Below are 24,905 nucleotides of genomic sequence, written 5' to 3'. Positions count from 1 at the left end.
GAGGCGAATTCGGGACTGGCAAACCAAAACCTCCCGGGTCCACTCTCTCAGCTACTCTCCCTCTCTCCCCGCCCCTCGTCTCTCCGAGCCCCGCCCCCAGCTCCGGCGCCTGCGCGCCGCGCAAGGTGGGCGTGGACTTGAGCCCGCCTCCTGAGGAAGCCTATTGGCCGCCGGGGGCGCCGAGTAGCCTGCGCAGTGGAAGCACGTGCGGAGTGCGGCGGTGGCGACCGCAGCTATGGCGTCGTTACTTTGGGGATGCGACGCAGGGGCGGCGAAGAGCGAGCGGCTGAGCAGCCATGTAACCGCTACCGAGCCTGGGAGGGCGCAGGAGCAGGGCCTGAGCACCGAGTCTCCGGGAAAGCCCGCCGGGAGGGAGGGTGGCCCAGCTAGTGTTCGATGTGGGTGTCAAGTGGTGGAAGGGAGATGCGGGAGGAGTTTGGAAGAGGGCCACGGAACAGGAGGTCCAGAGAGATAAGACCTTTGGTTTGAAAGGGTGAAGTAAAGACACTGGGAACGCAGCTGGTTCTCCCAGCTGGACTTGGTGTCCCACTCTCTGGTTTGACCATGGAGCCCTGCCTCGCCTCCGTTCTGTATGTGCCATCGCACTTTTCTAGCCACCATCCCCCTGTTGGTGCTGCGACCCCCGAGTACTGCCTGTATGTAAACTAGCGGCTTAATAAAGAGGAACTTTGTGCACAAGGACTACAGAAAGTCTCCTCCAATTTTTAGAATAATTCCTACAGGAGACCTATTCCTGAAAGGAATTCATTGATACCTTACGTGGTATTGCAGAGGAAACAGTACTCGGGTGGTTTTCCCTGAAGCCCTTCCAGCCCCTGTGGTAGGGAGCGCTCGGCTGCGTGATGGCTTGCTTCCTAATATTGGTTGAAATTTGTGTCTTTCAATAGTTTTCAAACCCCATCCACCCCCGGAAGAACCTTCGGGGTATTAAGAGTACTACAGTCCCAAACGTAGGTGAGTGCTGTTAGGGTAAAGCAGATTGACCTCACTTAACAAGCATTGCTTTCAATGACGTCTCTGCCAAGAGAAATATCTTGGGCTCCTTTAATTTAACCTTCAAGACCCTCAGCTACTGTTCCCATTTTATCCACTGTTCTGCTGGATGACTCATATCATCATAAATGGAATCATATGCTTTACATTTCTGGTCAGCATTTATCTTTACGCTGTTTCTCTTCCATTCCTTTAGATGGTTCTCTTAATAACACTGAAGAAGAGGATGAAGAAGATGTAGGTAGGAGATAAATTCATTTGCATTTACCCTCCTGGCATTCTGTATCAGTTTATTATAATTTTCACAGTGTGAGTAACATCTCAATTGGAAAAGGACTGTCTTTTCTTTACTAATAGCAAATATCAGAAGAAATACCAAGAATGGGTCTGTTTCTTTAGAGGAAGATGATTGGAATATGTGGGAAGTGGGATAAGAATTTCCAGCTGCCAGGGAAGAATTAGATCTCATGGACATGGGCATAGGCTGCTTGAAGTTAGAGGTTTGTGTAGCATCCCAGCAAACTAGATCTTCATAAAGAATGAGTTCTCCGTGCTATGTCATTCTTTCTAGAACCTTCTTTCAGAAGAAGCAGGAATGTAGCTGCAGTTGTTTGATACACCAACACTGAATGAGAGAGGGTAACTTATGTCATTCAGGAAGCTTGATGTCCCCCTTTTTTTATTTTTGCTTTTCTAGCGGATTTGGCAGCTAATTCACTCTTAAACAAGTTAATCCGTCAGTCCTTGGTAGAATCCAGTCACCGAGTTGAAGTTTTACAAAAGGATCCCAGCTCTCCACTTTACTCAGTAAAAACATTTGAAGAGCTGCGGCTGTGAGTACTTTCACTCTTAGTGTGGGAAAATGCCGGCAGAAAGCACAACACACAGCAAACTAATCGGCTTATAACAAGTACCATCAGTATTTCCTTTGTTTAATAATATTCAGTATTAAAATGAAGTGTATCCAGTCTGAGAAAAAGACCCCATCTCTACTAAAAAAAAAAAAAAAGGAAAAAAAGCTAACTGGCCCTTGTGGCGAGCACCATAGTCCCAGGAACTCGGGAGGCTGAGGTAGGAAGCATCCCTGAGCCCAGGAGTTTGAGGTTGCTGTCGATGCCAAGACACTCTAGCCAGGGCAGACTCTGTTTCATAAAAAAAAAAAAAAAGGAGGTGTTGTATACATTTTGCATGCCATCAAAATAAAATTCAGAAAACACCAGAATTCCCAAGTTGCTCAGAGAATTGAGAATATTTTTGGTAGTAAAATATATTAATCTTACAGTGCTAAGGGGAATAGCTAAGCCAGGCACAGCCAAATTGCTACTCTCCGTACCAGAATCTAGATACAGGGGCACTGATGACATAAACATTCTTCCCTAACCCCTTTAGAAGAGTTAGAAGCATTTACTTTCCTAATTATATTTTGTTTCAAATAGTATTAAAGTGAACAACTTTTCCCTAGAAAGGTTGGCATTCTATATTTATCAATGGCCATCAAGGAAATGCTTTATAACACAAAGAAAAGGAATTGATGCAGACTTAGGAAAGGGTAAAAATCCAAAATTGTGATGCCTAGACATTTTTCTGGGTTTTTGTTGTTGTTTTAGTCTTCTCTTCCTCTGTCACAGACATTTTCTAAATGGTGGAAGCCTACCTAGGATTAAAAATGGCCTGCCAGTCTTCTACGAAGTAATCTCCAAATTAAGTACTTCCAAATGTGTATGTCATTATAGGTGAAAGTGTTCAGCCCATTTGCTTTATCCCCATTTAATATTTTTCTTCAGACTCCCAGGAAAGATGCATTTAAAAGTATTACCTCAGAAGAATAAGATAGTAGTGTGTTTTCTCCTGGGGAGAACTAATAAAAGAGTCAACCTAAATAAAATTTTATCTTCTCTGAAAATTACTGTTAAAAACATTAGTGGCATTCATAAAAAAGAACTAAACAGTAAATGTCACTTTGTTTTCTGCTTTTGTGGAAAATATAAATCTCCTGGCAAATGATAATACTCTTTTTATCAAATGAGTTTTTCCTTTTTTTGCTTCCTTCAACAGAAAGTGGAAAGTGAACTTTAGGTCCTTACCACTGTCCTTAGCCTAGGTTTATAGCATAGTTGTTTTTTTTTTTTGTTTTTTTTTTTTTTTGTAGAGACAGAGTCTCACTGTACCGCCCTCGGGTAGAGTGCCGTGGCGTCACACGGCTCACAGCAACCTCTAACTCTTGGGCTTACGCGATTCTCTTGCCTCAGCCTCCTGAGCAGCTGGGACTACAGGCACCCGCCACAATGCCCGGCTATTTTTTTGTTGCAGTTTGGCCGGGGCTGGGTTTGAACCCGCCACCCTCGGCATATGGGGCCGGCGCCCTACTCACTGAGCCACAGGCACCGCCCGGTTTATAGCATAGTTTATTTTGCATGTTTGAGAATTAAGGTATGAATTACATATTTTTTAACTTTTTAATATGGTTACATAATAGTTGTATATACTTATACGGTGTATGTTTTGATACAAGCATACAATGCATAATAATCAAATCAGAATAATTGGAGTATCCATTACCTTAAGCATTTATCATTTCTTTGTGTTAGGAATGTTCCATTTCTACTCTTTTGGTTATTTTAAAGTATACCATAACTTATTGTTGACTATAATCACTTTGTTGTGCTATCCAATACTATTCATTATAGCTATCTGTGTTTTTGCACTCATTAACTATCCCCCTCCCCTCAACCCTTCCCAGCTTATGGTAACCATCATTCTACTTTTTGTTTCCATGAGATTAATTCTTTTATTATTTAGCTCCCATATACGAGTGAGAACACATGAGATTTGTCTTTCTGTGCTTGACTTATTTACTTAACACATAATGTCTTCCATCTTCATCCATGTTGTTGCACATGGCAGGATTTCATTCTTTTTCATGGGTATACAATGTTCCATCATATATATACACCACAATTTCTTTATCCATTCATCCATGATGAACACTGCTGCAAAAAACATGGGAGTGCAAATATCTTTTTGATATACTTAATTCCCTTTTTTTCTTTATATACTCAAACTGTGGGATTGCTGAGTCACACTGTAGTTCTACTTCTAGTTTGTGGAGGAGCCTTCATACTTTTCTCCGTAGTGCTTACACAAATTATGTTCCCACTGATGATGTATGAGGGTGCCCTTTCTTTGCCTGCTTGCCAGCATTTGTTACTGCCACTCTTATACATAAAAACCACTTTAATTTGGGTGAGATGCTATCTTCTTACAGTTTTGTTTTCATTTATCTGATGATTGATGGCCATTTGTATGTTTTCTTTGAGAAGAGTCTATTCAGATCTTTTGCTCATTTTTTAATTGAATTATTGGATTTTTTTCCTACTGAGTGTAGTTTGCAAATATTTTCTCCCATTCTAGGATTGTCTCTTCACAAAGGATTGTTTCTTTGCTGTGCAGAGATTTTTAACTTGGTGTGATCGCATTTGTCCAATTTTGCTTTGGTTACCTGTGTATTAGGGGTATTTCTCATGAAGTCCTTGCCCAGATCAATATCCTGAAGCATTTGCCCAGTGTTTTCTTTTAGTAGTTTCAGAGTTTCAGATGTTAGATTTAAGTCTTTAATCCATTTTGATTTGGTTTTTGTATATGGAAAAATACAAAATAAGGGTCTAGTTTATTCTTCTACACATGCATATCCAGTTTTCCCAGCACCATTTATTGAAAAAACTGTATTTTCTCCGATGTATGTTCATGGCACTTTTGTCAAACGTAAGTTCACTACAGATGTGTGATTTTATTCTGGGTCCTCTATTTTGTTCCATTGTTCTATGTGTCTGTTTTTATGCCAGTACCATACTGTTTGGGTTACCATAGCTCTATAGTGTAATTTGAAATCAAGTAATGTGATTCCTTCAGTTTTCTTCTTTTTGATCAGGATGGCTTTAGCTATTCTGGGTCTTTTATAGTTCCATATAAATTTTAGGATTATCTTTATGTTTCTGTGAAGAATGTTATTGGTATTTGGATGGAGATTGCATTGAATCTGTACATTGCTTTGGGTAGTATGAACATTTTAATAATATTGATTCTTCCAATCCATGAATATGAAATACTTTCCATTTTTTGTATCCTCTTCAATTTTTTTCCTCAATGTTTTATAGTTTTCAGTGTAGAGATCTTTCAATTCTTTGGTTAAGTTTATTCCTAGATACTGTATTTTATTTGTAGCTCTTATAAATGGGATTACTTTCTTGGTTTCATTTTGTTTGCAGTGACATATAGAAATGCTTCTGATTTTTGTATGTTGATTTTGTATCATGCAACTTTACTGAATTTGTTTATCAGTTCTAGGATTTTTTGTTTTGTAGTGTCTTTACATTTCTCTAGATAAAAGTTATCTTCAAACAAGGATAATTTTACTTCTTCCTCTCCAATTTGGATGCCTTTTATTTCTTTCTCTTGTCTGATTGCTCTAGCTAGAACTTCTAGTGCTGTGTTGGTGAATAACAGAAATTGGACATTACTCTTCTTGGTCCAGATCTTAGATGAAAGGCTTTCAGCCTTTCGCCAGTTTTTATGATACTAGCTGTGGTTCAGTCATATGTGGCTTTCATCATGTTATGGTATGTTTCTTTTATACCCTGTTTTTTAAAAAGAGTTTTTGTCCTAAAGGGAAGTTGAATTTTATGAACTGCTCTTTCAACATCAATTGAAGTGATCACATGGGGTATTTTGTTGTGTTTTGTTTTTTGAGACAGTCTCATTCTATTGCCCTGGAGTTGAGTGCCAGGGCATTATCACAGATCACAGCAACCTCAAACTCTTGGGCTCAAGAAATCTTCATACCTTAGCTTCCCAAGTAGCTGGGACTATAGGCACTGGCCACAATGCCCAGTTAATTTTTCTGTTTTTAGTATAGATGGGGTCTCACTCTTGCTCAGGCTGGTCTGGAATTCCTGTGCTAAAGGGATCCACCTGCCTCTGCCTCCAAGAACGCTATGATTACAGGTGTGAACCATTGCATCCAGCCCAAATCATATGGTTTTTGTCCTTCATTCTGTTGCTGTGATGTATCACATTGTTGGATTTACATAAGTCGAACCATCCTTGCATCCCTAGAATGAGTCCCACTTGATAATGATAAATAATCTCTTAATGTGTTGTTGAATTTGATTTGTCTAGTATTGTTGAGGGTTTTTGCATCTATGTTCTAATCAAAGATACTGGCCTATAGTTTTTTGATATTGTGTCTGATATATTTCTCAATATTACTTTTAAAGCTCAGTTGCAAATTGGCTTAATTTAGAAATGCACCTTTCAAGTATATATCTCTGCAGCTACTGACCAATCATAGGCTTTGTTTGAATTGTTTTGTTTTGTTTTTTGACAGAAAGGAAGAGTTACTAAAAGGGATCTATGCAATGGGATTTAATAGGCCATCCAAAATCCAAGAGATGGCTCTCCCTATGATGCTGGCACATCCGTGAGTTTCCAGGGTAGTGGTATTCTAACTTGGTCATTTTTAGTCTCTTGTTTTCAGTTTATGCTCAGGCTCTTGTGTTCATTTTATGCCCAGTGGTCTCCTCTTTTCTGCAGACCCCAGAACCTCATAGCACAGAGCCAGTCTGGAACAGGAAAAACAGCTGCCTTTGTCTTGGCAATGTTAAGCAGAGTGAATGTCTTGGAATTGTTCCCACAGGTAAGGAAAGCCTAAGGGAGAAGTGAGAATGCTTGCAGTGCCAAGGCTATTTTAGTAATAGTGATATGATTACTACTGTGATAACAATATTTAGAATAGACGCCCTTTTGTAAAATCATAGAGCATTAGATAGCAGTACAGGACAGTGAGAGAGAGCACAGGCTTTATCGTCTAACTGGTTGCGATATCAGCCTCTGCTTACTAGCTGAATGTGTTAGGCAAGTTAATAAATCTCTCAGAGTCCGTTAACCCTTGTCCATAAGGTAACGTCTATAAAGGCCTGTATCATAGTAGATCTACTCACCTTTGAATCCTAATGTCTAGCACAGTGCCTGGCTTATAGAAACCACTCATTGAACAAACGAAGAAATGAATGAATGCCTCATAGGGTCATCATGTGGATTTAATGAAACAATGTATATTTTTAGCACTGTGTTTGGCACAAAATAAGCATGCAATAATGATAGATAACTGTGGGAACAGAAGATCATGCACTTGCCTCCCTGATTTAACAAAGGAAAGAAGTTAACGTGTGGAGAGGGAAGTGTCTCTCCTGAGGTCACACACTTGGGGGGTGAGCAGGGACTGGCCTGCACCACGCTTAGCATCTCCTGCTCTCATTTCTACTCATGGAGCATGTCAGGTCATCTCTCTTGACTCATTTGACAAGCTGAGTGCCCATATGCACCAAATGAAGTGGAGAACACTAAGGCTTCCTCAGCAAAGTTATACTCAGATCAGCCAGAGAAGCTACAAATGTTGGGGACTCAAGCCAGGCCCAGGAAATCTTGTGCATTTTGGACAAGTTTGGTGCAGTTTGTATTTGGAGTTTGGCATTATCGATAAAATTCTTCAGGGTAAGCTGTGCTTGAGTATGTGCTGAATGTATGTGGAATTGGCTTGTTCCCTTCGCCATCACAGATCCCCACTGAAGGATGTAAATGTATTAGGTCTCACCAGTTTGTTCCATCAATATTTTTATTCGTTAACAACCACCATTTATAGCGAATATGGAATAACAAATGAAAGAGTTTGAGGGAATTTTTATCCTGGCAGGATCATGTAGATATAAATATAGAGTTAATATAGATGCCTTGAATCAAACAGAGAGTTTTGGAAATAGGCAGACTTTGAATAGCAGGCAAGAGAGATCACCCTAAAGCTGTAATTTGTCCTGCATTTCCTCTCTTACTATTAATTATTCCCAGCCTCCCTCTATCCTGCTCTGTGGGCGACCAGTAAATTGTGTTTCTAAATGCCCTTTGGACAGAATATGCAAAAAGTAGCTATGTCTCCATCCCTAAGCTCCTCCCCCCTCATACTCAGCATTCACCTCAAATCTGTCAACTATTAAATTGTGTTTAGTTTTAAATGTTTTATTCAACCAAAACCTCCCATTGCATTTCTGTGCCTCTCCCTGTATAAGTTTTTATTGTAGTTCAGATTTGAAAGATGGCTTGTATGAACCTTCCTCCTCCCTTCTACTCTCTGATAGTGTCTCTGCCTGGCGCCTACTTATGAGTTGGCTCTGCAAACTGGCCGCGTGGTTGAGCGGATGGGAAAGTTCTGTGTAGACGTTCAAGTGATGTATGCCATTCGAGGGAATCGAAGTATGTACCAGTGAGCCAGTCCTGGCTGATTTTGTAAATCCAAGTTCCACCACTAACAAGCATGTTATATAACTCCTCTGCTTTTTCATTTCTAAAATGAGGGAAATAATAGCACCTCTATCACAGGGCTGTTATTAGGATTAAGTGAGACGATAAAACATTGCCCACAATGTCTGGCACACAGCGAGGACCCAGACATTAGCTACATCATTTCCACATCTTGCGAGAAGATGCCTTTATACATTCTCTACTTTAAGACTGGGTTATTTTGTACAGAACAGTTTTTATTTTTGGATTTTTTATTAAAGTATTAACATACTTAGGGCAAAAAGAAACTTTAAAAGACAGAAGGTTAGGAGGTAACAGTGAAAGTTCTTTGCCCTCCAAAAACTATTCCCAAAGACAACTTACTGTAGTTATTGTCTTACAGAAAAGCCTTTGTTTTTTGCTTTTTTTTTTTAGCTCATACTAGCATAACAAATGGACATGTATGTATTTGTTTTCATTGAGTGTTTCTAAAAATGGGAACACTTTTATGTTTATTCTTTTGACTAGCTGCACAATATTCCATAATTTATTTAATGTAACCTATTGATGGACATTTTGGTGGTTTTCTGTTTGGGGAAGGTTTGTAGTTTTTCACGGTTGTGCCAGTATTTCTGAAAGACAGAATTGCTGCAGTGTGACTTTTTAAATAACCATGAGGCAGAATCATATATGCAGTTTCTAGCATAAACCTAGAAACTCAAAATTTATCCTGAAAATCTTGAAAAATCGAAAGACACAATGACCTGCGGTTTGCATCTTGGAAAATCAACCTATACTTTTGCTTACAAATTCTATATTGCTTTGCCCTGAATTGTGGCCTGGTGGAGACTTTTGCATCTGAAGGAGCACTTAAAATCCTTTTCTCCTTAGTTCCTAGAGGCACTGACATCACCAAACAGATTATAATTGGCACTCCTGGGACTGTCCTAGATTGGTGTTTCAAACGAAAATTAATTGATTTGACTAAGATTCGTGTGTTTGTCCTGGATGAAGCAGATGTGATGATTGACACCCAAGGATTCTCAGATCAGAGCATTCGTATTCAAAGGTAATCTTCAGATTTATCCTTTCTTCCTCAGTCTTCTGTGCAGACAAGGAACTTCATTTGTCTGCTACTCCTAATTATCTTTATTGCTTAATTCTTCATCACCCTTACCTCTAAAACAAATCAGGGTTTTCATTATTTTCAGCAGCTCAAGGGGCCTTTACACTGTTAACAATTTTCCAGCTTCTTCAGTTTGTAACTTCTCCAAGCACCTTACCTCTCAACACAGACTTAAAGGTGGGGTCCGCCTGGTGGATCTGCACATTAGCCAGTAATGTGTTACATTTTAAGCAGAATTCTGAAGAGGATCTATTTAAACCTGATGAGTTTATTAAGAATACAGTGGATAATTGGAGTAAACTAGGAAACACAATAGCCTGGGATCAAGAGACTGGTGATCTAGTCTTGACTTAGCCTATTAAATTGTAGGTGAAACTTAAGAGTTTTCCTTGGCCTCTTCTATCAGGATCATTTCAGGGGATTAATTCTACAGATTACCAGGCCCAATCTCAGTCTTAACCGAATCAGAATTTCTGAGAGTGGGTATTAGGAATCTGTATCCCTTATTTCTAAACAAAGTACTGTTATATACTCAGTGTTGAATTCAAATAGTGTTGAAAGACTTAAAGTGAAAACCAGTCACCTCCTGATCCAACCTCAAGAAGATACCTCTCTTTTCTGCTATTAACCTTTATACTTCTAAATAATATTCTCATACTGCTATTCCCTATTTCCCGTGATAGGAGTAGGAATTTAGTTCTTTCTCTCTTTTCTGTCCTCTCTGTCACCTCTGTGTAATATTTGCATATATCCTAAGCACATCCTCCTGTATATTTTAAATCATCTCTGGATTATTTATAATGCCTAATACTATATAAATGATATGTAGATAGTGTTTATTTTTTAGGGCATAATGACAAAACTGTACATGTTCAGTACAGGTACAATTTTTCCCCAAATGTTTTCAGTCTGGTTGGTTTAACTGACAGATATGGAATCCACAGATACAGAATCCATAGATATGAGGGGCAGACTATATGTTTTATTGTACACATTTTTCTCTTGGAATTAATAATTGCCTTTTTTCATTTAGTTAGTATCATTGTGTAGGTGTCTTTAATTTTTCCCTAGCTTTCCATCATATGTGTCAGATGTCACTGCTTTCTCCAAATAGTCAAATACATATTACAAATCCTTTGATTTTTATTTTCCTGGCAAGGTCCCAAGCTCCCTCTCTCCAACTTCAATCTGATTGCTTCTAGACCTGCTATACTGCTGTCATCATGGGCTTTCTCTTTGTTCAGATGTTATGTATAGTTTTAAATCTTCTGTTTCCTGGGTGCATTTCCTTGGGTTATTTCCTCAGTATATTGAAGTATATTTTCTAATGTCTTCAAAATGATACATAGAAGATTCATTTTTCAGCCTCTACATATTGGTAAATGTTTTTACTGTATCCGTAAATTTGATTTTTTGTTTTGTAGTTTGCCTACATAGGAATCCTATGTTGAAAATTATGTGGCTCAGTGAGTAGGGCGCCGGCCCCATATGCCGAGGGTGGTGGGTTCAAAGCCGGCCCCGGCCAAACTGCAACAGAAAAATAGCCGGGCGTTGTGGGCGCCTGTAGTCCCAGCTGCTCGGGAGGCTGAGGCAAGAGAATCACGTAAGCCCAAGAGTTAGAGGTTGCTGTGAGCCGTGTGACGCCACAGCACTCTACCCAAGGGCGGTACAGTGAGACTCTGTCTCTACAAAAAAAAAAAAAAAAGAAAGAAAATTATTGTCTCTCTAAATTTTAAGAAATGTTGAAAACAGAAGTTTTTAAAAATTACTATGTAATCAACATTGTCAGCTTCCAGTGTTATCACTGAAAAGTTTAAAATCATCTGATCTCCAAGCTTTTGTGATCTGTTTTTCTTTCTTCTCTGAAAGCTTGTGAGGTCTTTTTTCTTTACAAAGATGTCTTTCTTCATTCATTGTGCTAGATACATATTGTGCACTTTTATTCTCAAAATTTGAGAATAAATTTTATTCCGAGAAATAAAATTTCTGTTCTGAGAAAATTTGCTAAATTTGCCCTTTTCCTAGAGTGACCAACTTTTTATCAAGCCAATCTGGGATACAGTCAATAGCAGGCAAAAAAATACAATGATATAGAATAGAAATAATAGTCATCCGTATGTGTTATTACTTTAAGATAAAATATGAAAAACATGTTTACTCGAGTTATATATTCTGTAATTTTCTGTTACATAAATGTTTTTGACCAAGCATGGTGACTCAAGCCTGTAATCCTAGCACTGTGGAAGGCTGAGGGTGGGGGGAATTGCTTAAACTTAGGCGTTCAAGACCAGCAAGAGCAAGACCCCGTCTCTACTAATAATAGATAAAATTAGCCAAGTGTCGTGGCCAATGCCTGAAGTCTCAGCTACTCCAGAGGCTGAGGCAGGAGGATCGCTGAGCCCAAAAGTTTGAGGCTGATGCCACTGTACTGTAGCCTGAGCACCAGAGGGAGAGGAGACTGCTGGGGGGGGAAAAAGTGTTTCTTTCTATTCATAGTACAGTTAGGATATTTTTACTTGTTCTCTGTCCTTTTCTAATGATACTTCTCTGAATTTCTTTTTTTTGGTTTTTTTTTGGCTGGAGCTAGGTTTGAACCTGCCACCTCCGGCATATGGGACCGGCGCCCTACTCCTTGAGCCACAGGCGCCACCCTTCTCTGAATTTCTTATAGCTTTCTCTACATGGTAGCAGAGCTTCATACAGTCAAGTGTAAAATTCATTTCAGCTTTCAGCTCTGTTCTTATCAAGCCCACACTGACTGATATCAGTTCAGTGTGACAACATCAAGCCAAATGTCCTTTTAACAAAAGGACATGTTTTAAGCATGAAATACTTAGTATTTGACTTTCTAGCAACAGTTTTTATTTATTTTCTATTTATTTATTTTTGCTATTTCAACCTATGGGGTTTTTTTTTTCAGTTTTATTGAGGCATAATTGACAAATAAAAATCATACATATTCAAGGTGTACAACATGATGTTTTGATATTGTATATATTGTGAAATGATAACCATAATCAGGCTAATTAACATACATAATGTCACATAGTTACCTTTTTGTGTGTGTGGTAAGAATATTCAAGATCTTTTAGATCCACTGTATCTACAGGCTTGGTTTGTCATTGAGATCTCTTGCATCTATAAATTCATCATAGAAACTATGTCTAAAGCATCTAGTACTTCTAATCTCTGAAGTATATTAGACATTGTAAGCTAAACCTCTTTCTCTCAAGGAAAATAATTACAGCTCATAGGTGATTTAAACTTATAAAATTAAAGGTGGATTCCAAGTAAGTCACAGACTCAGTGAACAAATCAGAAGGTTCTGTTCAACTGGGTGCCCTTGTCTGGTGATGGTTTTTGAGTTCTGCAGCAGTTTTATTTCTTTAAAAAAGAAATAGTCATTAGTTTTTCCACAGCCTGTCCATAGCACCAGACAACTCAGTTACATCAGTCCTTTCTTTCCTTGCTCCTACATTCCTCATGGCCTTTTAGAGATCAACAATCAGTTTTGGAGAAATAGCATGTAATTTCTGCTTTATCATAGTCATTTTCTCCATTCTTACCACAATATATGTCTTTCTGTTTGGAGAAGGACTTTTTTTTTTTTGTCCCACGTTTTGAAAATAAAATTTTATGGCAGGCCAACATTTTAAATCTTTTCAAAGATCGGCAACAATGATGGTTACAATATAGACACATGTCTAAGGAAGCTATCTCCTTCCATTTCTATAATATATAGTTAAAAATTTTTTTTGAGTGCTTCTGTAAGTTTTAAGAAAACTGAAAAACACAAAAACTCTGATAATGAATGGCTGAATATCATGGGTAAGACTGACCATACCCCTCTTTAGAAGTGTTATTTACAAAGTATATAGGATATTTATCCTAAAGATCTTTTCATTTTCTTTGATAAAAAGTTTATAGACCGAATGGAATTTGCCGGAATTTACATTTGGACTGTCTACTACATAGGCAGATAATTGACTAAGGGCTAGTTTGTATTTCGATAAGATACGAATAATATTGTTTTATATTTCCTGCATTTTACATGTATTATAACTTCATAAAAATCAGGAAGATATTTTGAAACTCCATTTCAAAAATATGTAAAAGCTGGGGTAATTTTGTTGTTGCTGCTGTAATTTGATATATTGCTTAACATTCTGTTGAAAGCATGATCATTGGTAAGATCTGATAGAATCAGCTGTATGCTAAAATAGTTGAGATATCTATTACCAAAATTGCCCCATTTAGGGCAAGACATGATTGCAAGAGGAACTTTACCTAACAATTGCAATCAGTGTAACCTGGCTTATTGTACCCTCAATGAATCCCCAACAATAAAAAAAAAAAAAAAATTGCCCCATTTATTCACCCACAGGACATTTTACTTGCAACCTCTAAACTAGGAAATGTAACTATACTAAGTTTCTTAGAGATATGGAGGGAATGATACAATAATGATGTTCATTTGTGTGGTATGGCGAGCTAATTCAGCATCTACTATTTTCAACTGAGCATTGGCCAAAGGGGGGGAAAAAACCTTTTGATTTAAAGGACTGCCTGTTTCATCCTGAACTTGTGAGCTGCTTTCTCTGTGTAGCTTTCCACACTCCTTTTCTCTACCATGCCCAGTCCCCAGTTCTTCCCTTTATATGATCCATTATGCTCAGTTTTAGTTATTTTCCTTTAGCCCTATCATGTTATATCTCTCCACTTGTCATTAAAATAGCACAGTCATTTAGCTTTCCTTTGTTCGTCTGCATCATACTGGTGGTATTCCCTGACTTTTTAATGTCTCTTCCTTTTCTTGCATTATGGATGTTAACACCTGTTGTCTCTCTAAGGATATTAACTATGATATTTTAAACTTTTTTCTCTTTTCAAGATTGTCTCTGAATTATCTGAGTTTCCTTTTATGTTTGCTGCAGTCTCTATCTTTCACAGCAGACTTTCCCCTTCATATCTGATGACATTTGACTAGCTTTCCATAGCCTGAGCGTTATTTTATGATGTCACTTGAAGGACTGTGTGTGTCTCTGATCGCCTTCCTAGCAGGTAGGCCCTCAGTTGCTGATATTCTGGGAGCAAGGTGAGGAGTGTGTATTTCACTTGAATACTATCTCCTCAGCTATTTGCTTTGCTCCCACCTTGTTTTGAGGCTGATATCCCCAAGTCTGGGATTTCTGCATAGAGTAAACCTCTAGTCTTCTGCTTCTACCTGCTTAGCTGTGTAAATCAGGGGGATACAGCCATTCCTTACACATATGTTTCACTGGTCTTCCTACTGAAAATAATTTTGGACAGAGATCAAGGAGATTTCCTTCTTGTCATCTCTTACCAATAAATTACTCTGTTTATATATAATAGCAATTAAAAAAGTCAGAACTCCAGGAAAGATGTAGTAGTCAAAAAGAGCTTTCTGAGAAAGTTCCTTTTCTTTTAATACGATAGACATCAAAAGACTTTCATTTTCTACTCTAGAGACTACTAAGTGATAATTATATAGAGTATATATTTTGGTTGTTCAGTTTTCCTTCATTTTGTGTAAAAAAGATTAAACCAGTAATGTCCAATAGAAATATATTGCAAGCCACATGTATAATATTAGATTTTCCAGGGCGGCGCCTGTGGCTCAGCGGGTAGGGCACCGGCCCCATATGCCGAGGGTGGTGGGTTCAAACCCGGCCCTGGCCAAACTGCAACAAAAAAAAAAATAGCCGGGCGTTGTGGCGGGCGCCTGTAGTCGCAGCTACTCGGGAGGCTGAGGCCAGAGAATCGCCTAAGCCCAGGAGCTGGAGGTTGCTGTGAGCTGTGTGACGCCATGGCACTCTACCAAGGGCGATAAAGTGAGACTCTGTCTCTACAATAAAAAAAATATATATATATTAGATTTTCTGTTAGACACATTTTTAAAAAACAGATAAAATTATATATTTTACTTAACCCCTTATATTAAAGTATGATTTCAACAAATGATCTAAAAATATTAATGAAATATTTTACTTTTTTTTTTTTATTGAGACAGAGTCTTACTCTGTTGCCCAGGCTGAAGTGCAGTGGCCTCAGCCTAGCTCACAGCAACCTCAAACTCCTGGGCTCAAGCAATCCTCTTATCTCAGCCTCCAGAATAGCTGGAACCACAGGCGCCCACCACAATACCCAACTAATTTTTCTGTTTTTAATAGAAACATGGTCTTGCTCTTACTCAGGCTGGCCTCCAACTCCTAAACTCAAGGGATCTTCCCACCTCCGCCTCCCAGAGTGCTCAGATTATGGGCATGAGCAGCTGGACCCAGCTGAGGTATTTTACATTTTAAATACTAAGTCTTCAAAATCCATTATGTTCTACAAAATAGCCCATGGTTTCTTCTCCATGTTGAATGAGATGGCCCATCCTTGGGATACCAAACCCTGTGCCATCTTTTTCCAGATACAGGATTGTCAAACAGCACATGGCCAAGAGGGTCCAGTATACGAATGTAGAACTTTCCTAGTATCTTCTAATATATGCACCCCATTTTCGGTTCTTTCCACCTAATTCTCTGGACCCTGGAGTTCACAGACCCTAGATCTCTTGGTTCTGAGGGAACAGTGAGCTGTACTTCCACCAACACTCTGAGGCTCTCATCTCATAGCCTCATCCACTCTTACTTACCACCCTTTCCATTTCCAAATGTATTAAAATATCTTGTCCACAGTTCCTCCTCTCCTGTTCTCCGTGTTTTTGCAGATCAATATCTATTTTTATCTCTTTGATCATATTAGTAGGATATGGGGAGCTGAAACAGTAGCACATGTGGGCAGTCTGTCATAGGTGACCAGAAGTCGGTCAGATTAAAATAATAACCTTGGCATCACTGCTGTGTGATGGCTTGTGCGCCCCTTTAGCACTAAGTTTGTTTTCCAAAGTGTTCTGTCTTTTCTCTCAGAAGAGCTGATTTCTCTCTGGTCTCTCTTACTTATTTTGTTTTAAAAATTTAATGTTTATTGATAATATGAAATGTATACAGAGAAATACGTGAATAATTATTCCACTCATGAATTACCACAGGAGGCCATGCTTCTGTTACAGTAGCCCAACTGAGTAATAGAATTTTATTTACTGACTCCTCAGGATTCCCTCATAGCCTCTCTCCTGTCACTGGGCCCTCTCTCTTCCCCAGGATTATAACCTCTGTTTGTCCTTCCACATACTGATGTAGCCAGGTTTTGCACTTTATGCAAATTTGGCTTATATTCGTTATAGGCTCAATGGACAGTTTAGTCAGCACACTTTCCCACTTGGCTCTCTCATATTTATGTCCAGGTTCTTCCCATTCCAAATAAATTTGCTTGTGGCTTTTGTTCTTCCCTTAGAACATAACACTTGCCATCAAATGACTAGCCTCTGTTTCCATTTACCTTGGTGTGGGGTTGTACCATGAAAAGCAGCTGGACTACCCGCTGGCTGCATGAGTCTATCTCTCCTAAGGAGGAAATTGGCAAAAGATACCTCAAACTCTCCAGAATATGTTCTAAATAAGCTCCACATTCCATTTATTATGTTTCTGCATTCTTGGTGACAAGGAGGGGCGGGACACTTGGTTCTTCCCATAGAGGCATAGCAGTGCGCATGGAGCCTGATGGCAGTGGTGTGAAGTACTTAAAGGAGAATGATGTGAGAGCAGCTAGTGACAGCCTCCCACCTCTCCCACAGAGCGCTATCCTCTGAATGCCAGATGCTCCTCTTCTCAGCAACCTTTGAGGACTCTGTGTGGCAGTTTGCTGAGCGAATCATCCCTGATCCTAATGTCATCAAGTTACGCAAAGAAGAGCTGACCCTGAACAATATCCGTCAGTATTACGTGTTGTGTGGGAGCAGGAAAGACAAATACCAAGCTCTGTGCAACATCTATGGCGGCATCACCATTGGGCAGGCCATCATCTTCTGCCAGGTACGCTCTGCCTGTGTTTTCCCTAAAGGTGGAGTTAGGGGTAGTTACATGAGCAGGTGCCTTAGGGTCAGGCACCATGACCAGCACTTTGTGTGTGTTGTCTGGTTTAATTTTCAGAGCAACTCAGAACAGAGACTATCCATATTTTATGGACAAAGTTAGAAAGACTTAGTGTAATAGGATCTTCAATATGGTATTAAACTGTGGGCCTTCTCATTTTGGAGAGACTACTTGTAACACTTGCCCACTTAGACTTGTATGTTTGTTGTAGTTTTTACAGATTACAGATTTATCAGGTTAATTTTACAGATTAAGATGTTACTCAGGGGCAGCTCAAAGGAGTAGGGCAGCAGCCCCATATAACAGAGGTGGCGAGTTCAAACCCAGCCCCGGCCAAAAACTGCTAAATAAATAAATAAAGATGTTACTCAGTATTAACAGCACTCTATTTTAATTTTCATATTTATTTTATGCTATCTGACATTTTTTGTCACATATTTTCTCATCACCATGTAAACACTTTGAGCTTCATGAGATCAGGGTCTTATCCATCTCACTCACCTCCATCCCCACTGCACTGTTAAAGGATAGCACAGCTCTACCACTGGCAAGCCGTGTAAACTTGGACAAGTTGCTTAATATTTTTAAGCTTTGGGGAAGTGTCTGTTTTTAAAATGTTTTAATGAAATTAGGTAGCTACTTCATTAATTTATTGTGAAAACACGTGACCATGGTGTACAAAAATATGTCGGCCAGATGCCTGGCACGTAGGAGTTACCCTGGAGTGTCTGTCTGTCACTGTTATTTTTGCATTGTGTCCTTTGTTGTTGAAGCACCATGGGAGGAGGTGAGGCATATTTATCCCCATGTTATGGGTGAGAAAGCCACAGCTCTGACTAGTTGAGAGGATGTGACCTGTAGAAGCACGGGCAGACACAAAATTCCATTCCACAGTCTCACGTATGAGACTGAGGTGATCAAAGCTCTCTTGCAGCCTTCTCCCTCCTACAGTCACCCTGCATGTATGATCTTCCTAAATACAGCAGGCAGGTGCTTTAACCTGGGGTGCTGTGGGTGGGTTTTGCTTTTTCATGCAGACTCGTCGAAATGCCAAGTGGCTGACCGTGGAGATGATGCAGGATGGCCACCAGGTGTCCTTGTTAAGTGGAGAGCTGACCGTAGAGCAGCGAGCTTCCATCATTCAGAGGTTTCGAGATGGAAAAGAGAAGGTTCTTATCACGACCAATGTTTGCGCCCGAGGTGTGTGTGTGTAAAGGCAGGTGTTTAGGTGTAATTCACATATAACCAAATTCACTCTTTTGAAGTATACAGTTCGGTGACATCTGACAAACATAGTCTTGTAACCATCACTGTCCAAAACACAGCACATCTCCATCTCGCCTGCTTCCACATTATCTTTTGCAGACAGGCAGTCTCCCCATCCCATGGCCTCTGGCACCTATTGATGAGATTTGTCTGTCTGTCTTTGTGCCACATGACTGAAACATCAGAGCCTCTGTGTCTGATTCCCTCCACCCAGCAGTGCTTTGGGTTTCACCAGTGCTGTGTGTGTTAATAGTTTGTTCCTTTCTATTCCATCAATAGTTCATTTACCAGTTGATGGATGTTTGTAGTGTTTCTAGTTTGGGACTGTTCTAAATAAAGCTGTAATAAAAATTCATGTGTAGGCCTTTATGCAGGTATTTTTCTTGGGTAAATACCTAGGAGTGGAATTGTTGGGTCATATTACATGTTCAGTGTTACAAGAAACTGCAAAACTCTCCTGCAGTGGCTGCATCATTTTGTACGCCCACCAGCAGTGCAGGAAAAGTCCAGTTACTCTGCATTCTGGCCTGCAATGGGTATTGTCACTCTTTCTAACTTTAACTGTTCTTCCAATAGAGATATGCAACACTATCTCACTGTGGTTTTAATTTGTATTTCCCTAATAATTAATGATGTTGAACATCTCTAAGCTCTATGAGGCAGGAGGGGACCTTTATTTTTTCAAGGCAAGGGCCTTCCAATTTTCTTAATCCCTCCTCTATATCCTTGCTTTGACTTCATACTCAAAAAATGTTTCCCGGTTCATTCTTAGTTCGACAAGTAGAACTGAGAGGAGTGAGTGCTAAGCGCTACACGCAGGAAGAGTGTCCTGAAAAAGGGTGCGGCCACTGCCCTCAGGAGCTCAACACCTAGACTCTTGCCTATCTAGACTGGCGTGGTCTGATAGAGCGTCCTGCAGTGATGGGAATGTCCTGCTCTGTGCTGTGCAGCAGGCACCCACCAGTCATGTACAGCTCTTGAAACACCTGAAATGTGGTTAGTGTGATTGAGGGACTAACCATATAGGGAAGCATGATTCCATACCCTTAGAGAGCCCCAGATTCAAGGACCAGCACAAAGAGGGCAAGGTTCCCCATCTTAGCTTGTTTGTGCCGAGTGGGGAAGGCAGTGAAGGCCACAGAGGTCTTCCTAGGCAGCATTAGCCTGGAAAGGCTTTAAGGAAGAGTAACAGTTCTGTTGGATGAGCATTTACAGTTTGGGAAATGGCCAGAACTTATGAATGGAGTGTTGTATTTGTGAGTCAGACGAGAAAGAGATGAGACTTCACGTGACTCAGGGTTCTGAATTGCTTGTACTTTATCCTGCAATGGGTTCTGAACATAAGTATCTTGGACATGGATGTGGTGACCATTGTGGGAGAGATTTGAGGAGTGGCAGAAAAGAGAGGAAAACCAGTCTGGATGTTATTGTAACCATGGACACGGGGAAGGGATAAAACAGACCCGATGAGAGCAGTCGTCTTGGGATGGAGAAGAGCGGGAGCCCTGTGAGAGGGAGAGGAGGACACGGGCTAAAGGGCCTGTGGGACTCGGCAGAGAGGAGAGTGCCTGTCCCCACCTCTCTCTCTCTCTCACTGTACTTATTTAGACTTCTGTAGAATCAGCCTTTCTTGATACTCTTCTCTCTAGCATCACAGACATCACAGCATGCAAGTGAACTGCCCAAGCAACAAATCTGTTTCTGTTACATAAGCCCAGTTGACTTACAAATTGTCTCTGTCAATGAGAGTTCCCTCAGTAACTGTGATGCAGGATCATACAGTGTCTTTCCTCTTCTAGGGATTGATGTGAAGCAGGTGACAATTGTTGTGAACTTTGATCTCCCAATAAACCAAGCACAGGAGCCAGACTATGAGACCTACCTTCACCGCATAGGGCGGACAGGGCGTTTTGGGAAGAAAGGCCTCGCCTTCAACATGATTGAAGTGGATAAACTGCCACTGCTCATGAAGATCCAGGACCACTTCAGTGAGTAGCACCACCTTTGCAGCACGAGCTTCAGACGGCTAATGCTGACAGCCCCACGTGTGGGGAGTTTGAGTGTGGGGACTCGTTGGAGTGTGGAGGCAGAAGCCAGGAGTGGACAGTCTCTATCTGACAGGCAGAGTTGAATATGAGACAGGTGATGATTTAATTCTTACATGGCAGTTGAAAGAAAATTTAAAAATCATGTAGAATTATTATGAGCTCATGTTTATATGTTATAGCTCATTCTAGAAACTAGAGCCAACTCTTGCATCCTATAAAGAAATACCAAGCAAAGTAACAAAGTCCTTTAAGATTATCTTCTGTCCCTAGCTTCCTCTTTTATTAATCCTTTTATTTACCCTCTTCTCCACCCTCCCAGAGAGGACATTCCTGAATTCAGAGGTCTATGGCCCTTCCTCCAGCCCCCCTCTAAACGAGGTGAGCTCTGATGCTGGCCAGCTGCAACTCTAGACTGGCAGATCATGCTGATGGAGACACAAAGGGCCTCACGACTAGGGTATCAGCTTCTCAGATTACCCCATGCCTCAAAGCCCATGGATGTGGCTGGGGAGCAAGGGAAAAGGAAAATCTCCACCTTCTGGGATGGTAGTCCTCAACCTTTGTGGGAAGCAGGGAAGTACCCATAGGCACACATACGGAATATAAGTTTTAGACGTTTTCAGACTGATATAGCACATCCACCTACCCTTCAGGGAAGCAGGTTAAGTGCCCCTGTGTCAGGGCAGAGGGAGAAGGAAGCACTGAGGCCGCTATGACTGTGCTGAGCTGAGCGCCAAGGACCTGGTCTCAGGAGGTGGCCGCAGTGGGGACCCCTCTTTTCCAGCCCTCCTCACTTCTCCTTGGTCCCTTTTCCACCCCAGATATGTACTTTCTTTGGTCTGGTACACTTGGCACTGCTTTAGTGAGTATTGGTTGGTTATTTTGGTGGCATTCTTTTCCATGTGTTCCTACCTCAAGGCTTTCCATGCAGTGTCTTCAGAAATTCAGAGTTGGATGGAATGAAGCTACATTCAGTCTGGAGGGTAAGACTGGTTCCATTCTCTTTTGTTCTTTTAGACAACAGTATTAAGCAACTTGACCCTGAAGACATGGATGAAATTGAAAAGATTGAGTATTGAAGAAAGAACTTTATTATTTGTAAAATATCCTAATTTATGTGAGAATGTTCCCATGGTTTTGAAGGTAAATTTTTTTATGTTGAGGCTTTTTTGACGTGAAACTGTCACAGGTGGCAAAATAAATGTCATGGCACTCTTAGTTTTAAGACCTGAGGTCTTTTCAAAGCCTAATTTATGTGAAACATATGATCCTTTTGAATAAAAAAAGATTATTTCTTTTTCTAATCTTTTTACAGGTAAACATCTTTGTGTGGGCTAATGGGATATGTGGATTTTATTTCTGTAATCTGAGCAGATGGAGCTCTTGTGAGCATCTCAGAGTGCCACAAGAGGGCAGTAGAACTTCACAGGTTTTAGGGTTTGACCAGGAAGAAAGCCTTAGGTCTCGCCTCCCTCAAGACTGCCCCTTCCAGCCATCACTGTCTCCCTCCCTCACTCGCTATTTTCCCCCAGGGGTACACGCATGTTCTTAAAAGTACAGAGTAAAACCTTTAAAAGGTGAAACCTTTTGGAGGAGAGTATTTTCTTGCTTTAAAGTTTCAAATGGTATACAGAATTTCAGATTTTTTTTTTTTTTTGTAGAGACAGAGTCTCACTGTACCACCCTCGGTAGAGTGCCGTGGCATCACACAGCTCACAGCAACCTCTAACTCTTGGGTTTACGCGATTCTCTTGCCTCAGCCTCCCGAGCAGCTGGGACTACAGGCGCCCGCCACAACGCCCGGCTATTTTTTTGTTGTTGTTGCAGTTTGGCAGGGGCTGAGTTTGAACCTGCCACCCTCGGCATATGGGGCCAGCGCCCTACTCACTGAGCCACAAGCGCCGCCCCAGAATTTCAGATTTTTTTTTTTTTATTTTGATTCTTACTGTCTTCAAATTAGGGAAGATTTACTCTATCATCAGTTATTTCATAGTCTCTGAAAATATGGCTATATTATAGGCATTTCTTAAAAATAGGCAATGATGGGTGGCGCCTGTGGCTCAAGGGGTAGGGCGCCGGTCCCATATGCCGGAGGTGGCAGGTTCAAACCCAGCCCCGGCCAAAAGACAAAAAAAAAAATAGGCAATGAAGGGTTGAAAAAGCAAACCCATTTGCCCTATTAAGAAGTAACATTTCAGGGAGCCAAAAGGTTTTGCTTTTAAGAACATAGGGTTATATCAGAGAATTCTGGATGTTTTCTTACAGTCCCATTAAGAAGCTTTGTATTTCTCACATTTGCTACTCAAAAGTAAGACAGTGAGTTTGAGAAAGTGGGGTGTATAGACACTGTTAGGTAATTGCCCCAGAGAAAGCCCCTCCCCCAGAAAAGCCTCTCCTGTTTTCTACAGACCAAAATTCAAACTTATGGCCTGCCCCTAACACCTTTTCCAGCCAGGGCAGTAACTCCTTATTGGCTATTCTACCATCCCATCACCATTCTAAGACTTCCCCTAACCGAACCTATATAGCTCTCTCTCGCACACGTGCTCTCTCTCCCCTCCTTCTCTTCCTGTCTCTCTTAGTCTCTCCTCTCTCCCCCTCTCCCTTTCCTTTCTCTCTTTTCTCCCCCTCTCTCTCTCCTTTTCTTTCCTCTGAGTGCCCCCCCTTTCAGACACTACCCCCAGAAAGCTGGAGTGGCTCTTGTAGCTGGAGCCAAATACCAACTCTGTCACAGCAGCAGACTATAGCAATGGTGTCAGCAAAGGCTCCTGTCACCCTGGCAGGATGCTGGTTTCTGGCATATCTGCTTTGATATCCTACTTACTTACCCCCACACACATGTCTTATCCCTAAGTCCAGGGCTCAGAAACACATGACAATCATTGTGCCCCCTCATTGAATAGGAGGTACTTAACTGTGCATCCTTTCTGCCAACCCTCAAGGAAGGGAGTGAACCAGACATAGCAGTCATCCCACAATCCAGTCCTCCTCACAGCTTGCGAGGCCCACTAAAGAAAGGTTGCACAGCACGGGGGATTAACCCTCATCCTGCCAGGTGGCCTGCAGTGAGAGTGTATATTAATAGCACCTTCTCAGAGTGTATGTCGTCCTGCCTTGCAGTTGTCCACCTGGGTCCACTGAGTCAGCCTTCCAGACCCAGCTCATCACCAGAACTATCTGGATGCCTTCTCCCACTCAGACAAAACCACTCTCAAAGACACAGTTCAGAAATACTTACATAAAGGATCTGAAAGTACAAGTAAAGCATAGGCAACAATGGCCACTGTCTTCAGAAAGAGACACTAAGGCAGAGTGCAACCCTCAGAGACAGAACTTATAAAAAACAAAGGCCCCACTTCTGAGCGTCCCCCTAGCTCTGCTCCTGCTCTGCCTGCCTTCGTCCCTGCCACCCACGTGTTACAGCACACATCAGTATTTGTTCTTGTCAAGGAAATATTTTTCTTTTGCCATTTCCTCATTCATTAACATTTTTCCTTGAGGTTTTCCATCCTAGTTTTGAACCCCTGTTATATGACACAGGATAAATTAGTGTTTTCAGGACCCTTTGCCCTCTCTGACTAGTTGAGAATTGAACTGGACTTTCCACCACACTCAGCACCGCTTTTGGTGTCCTAAATAAAACTTTATGCTGGGGTGTCCAACCTGCAGTCCATGGACCCCATGCTAATTTTGTGAAGATTTTTTTGCTTATAGTGTGAGATATCATGGAAAGTATGCATGGACCTTTTCTTTTGATAATCCTCTTTCTTTAGTGTTTGTGTGTTTCCCATGTGGTCCAAGACAACACTTAGACTTCAGTGGCACAAAAAAGTAAAAAATCTTGGACAACCTGCTTACCCACCCCCTTTCCAGTTCCCATCTCTGGTAAAATGTCTACCAGTTATTATGAGCATCTTCAGTGATTTTCATTGGGCACCTATTGCCACAGGACTGCAAACAATGGGCATTCTTTGCCCTTCCCCTGGACTACTCCTCAAACCCTTCTACTTCACTAACATGGAAGGCAGCACAGCCCCCTGCTCTCTGCACAACCACAGATGAGCTAACACTGACTCAGTTTGGTAGGTCAGCAACCCAAAGGCTGTGCTGCAGGGCGCAGCT

At 40.9% G+C, this 24,905-nt stretch overlaps 1 protein-coding gene across 5 annotated transcripts; it reads left to right on the top strand.

The window, feature by feature from the left end:
• The first annotated feature begins 153 nt into the window (after positions 1-153).
• Positions 154-22,087, top strand: DDX25 (DEAD-box helicase 25). Of its 5 annotated transcripts, none has more exons than XM_053595421.1 (12): positions 154-298; positions 909-975; positions 1,211-1,255; positions 1,712-1,847; positions 6,398-6,490; positions 6,604-6,706; positions 8,202-8,316; positions 9,235-9,412; positions 17,172-17,409; positions 18,507-18,669; positions 20,535-20,723; positions 21,801-22,087. In XM_053595421.1, the coding sequence occupies exons 1-12, from the start codon at positions 236-238 to the stop codon at positions 21,860-21,862; spliced, it is 1,452 nt and encodes a 483-aa protein (XP_053451396.1). In that variant the 5' UTR covers positions 154-235; the 3' UTR covers positions 21,863-22,087. The 5 variants fall into 5 exon arrangements, with proteins under 5 accessions (XP_053451396.1, XP_053451397.1, XP_053451401.1 ...); XM_053595424.1 differs by having other exon boundaries at positions 290-398; XM_053595422.1 differs by lacking the exon at positions 909-975 and having other exon boundaries at positions 198-298.
• The last annotated feature ends 2,818 nt before the right edge of the window (positions 22,088-24,905 follow it).

This window comes from Nycticebus coucang, chromosome 6 (genome assembly GCF_027406575.1).
Source record: "Nycticebus coucang isolate mNycCou1 chromosome 6, mNycCou1.pri, whole genome shotgun sequence".
NCBI lineage: Eukaryota > Metazoa > Chordata > Mammalia > Primates > Lorisidae > Nycticebus > Nycticebus coucang.
This window is presented reverse-complemented; position numbering and strand designations above follow the sequence as displayed.

Bases quoted from the DNA above. Each gene is read 5' to 3' on its own strand.
- DDX25 (XM_053595421.1), top strand. From the start codon at position 236: ATGGCGTCGTTACTTTGGGGATGCGACGCAGGGGCGGCGAAGAGCGAG. The intron at 6,491-6,603 runs GTGAGTTTCCAG...TCTTTTCTGCAG, and splicing joins CCTATGATGCTGGCACATCC to ACCCCAGAACCTCATAGCAC. The intron at 8,317-9,234 runs GTATGTACCAGT...TTTTCTCCTTAG, and splicing joins TGCCATTCGAGGGAATCGAA to TTCCTAGAGGCACTGACATC.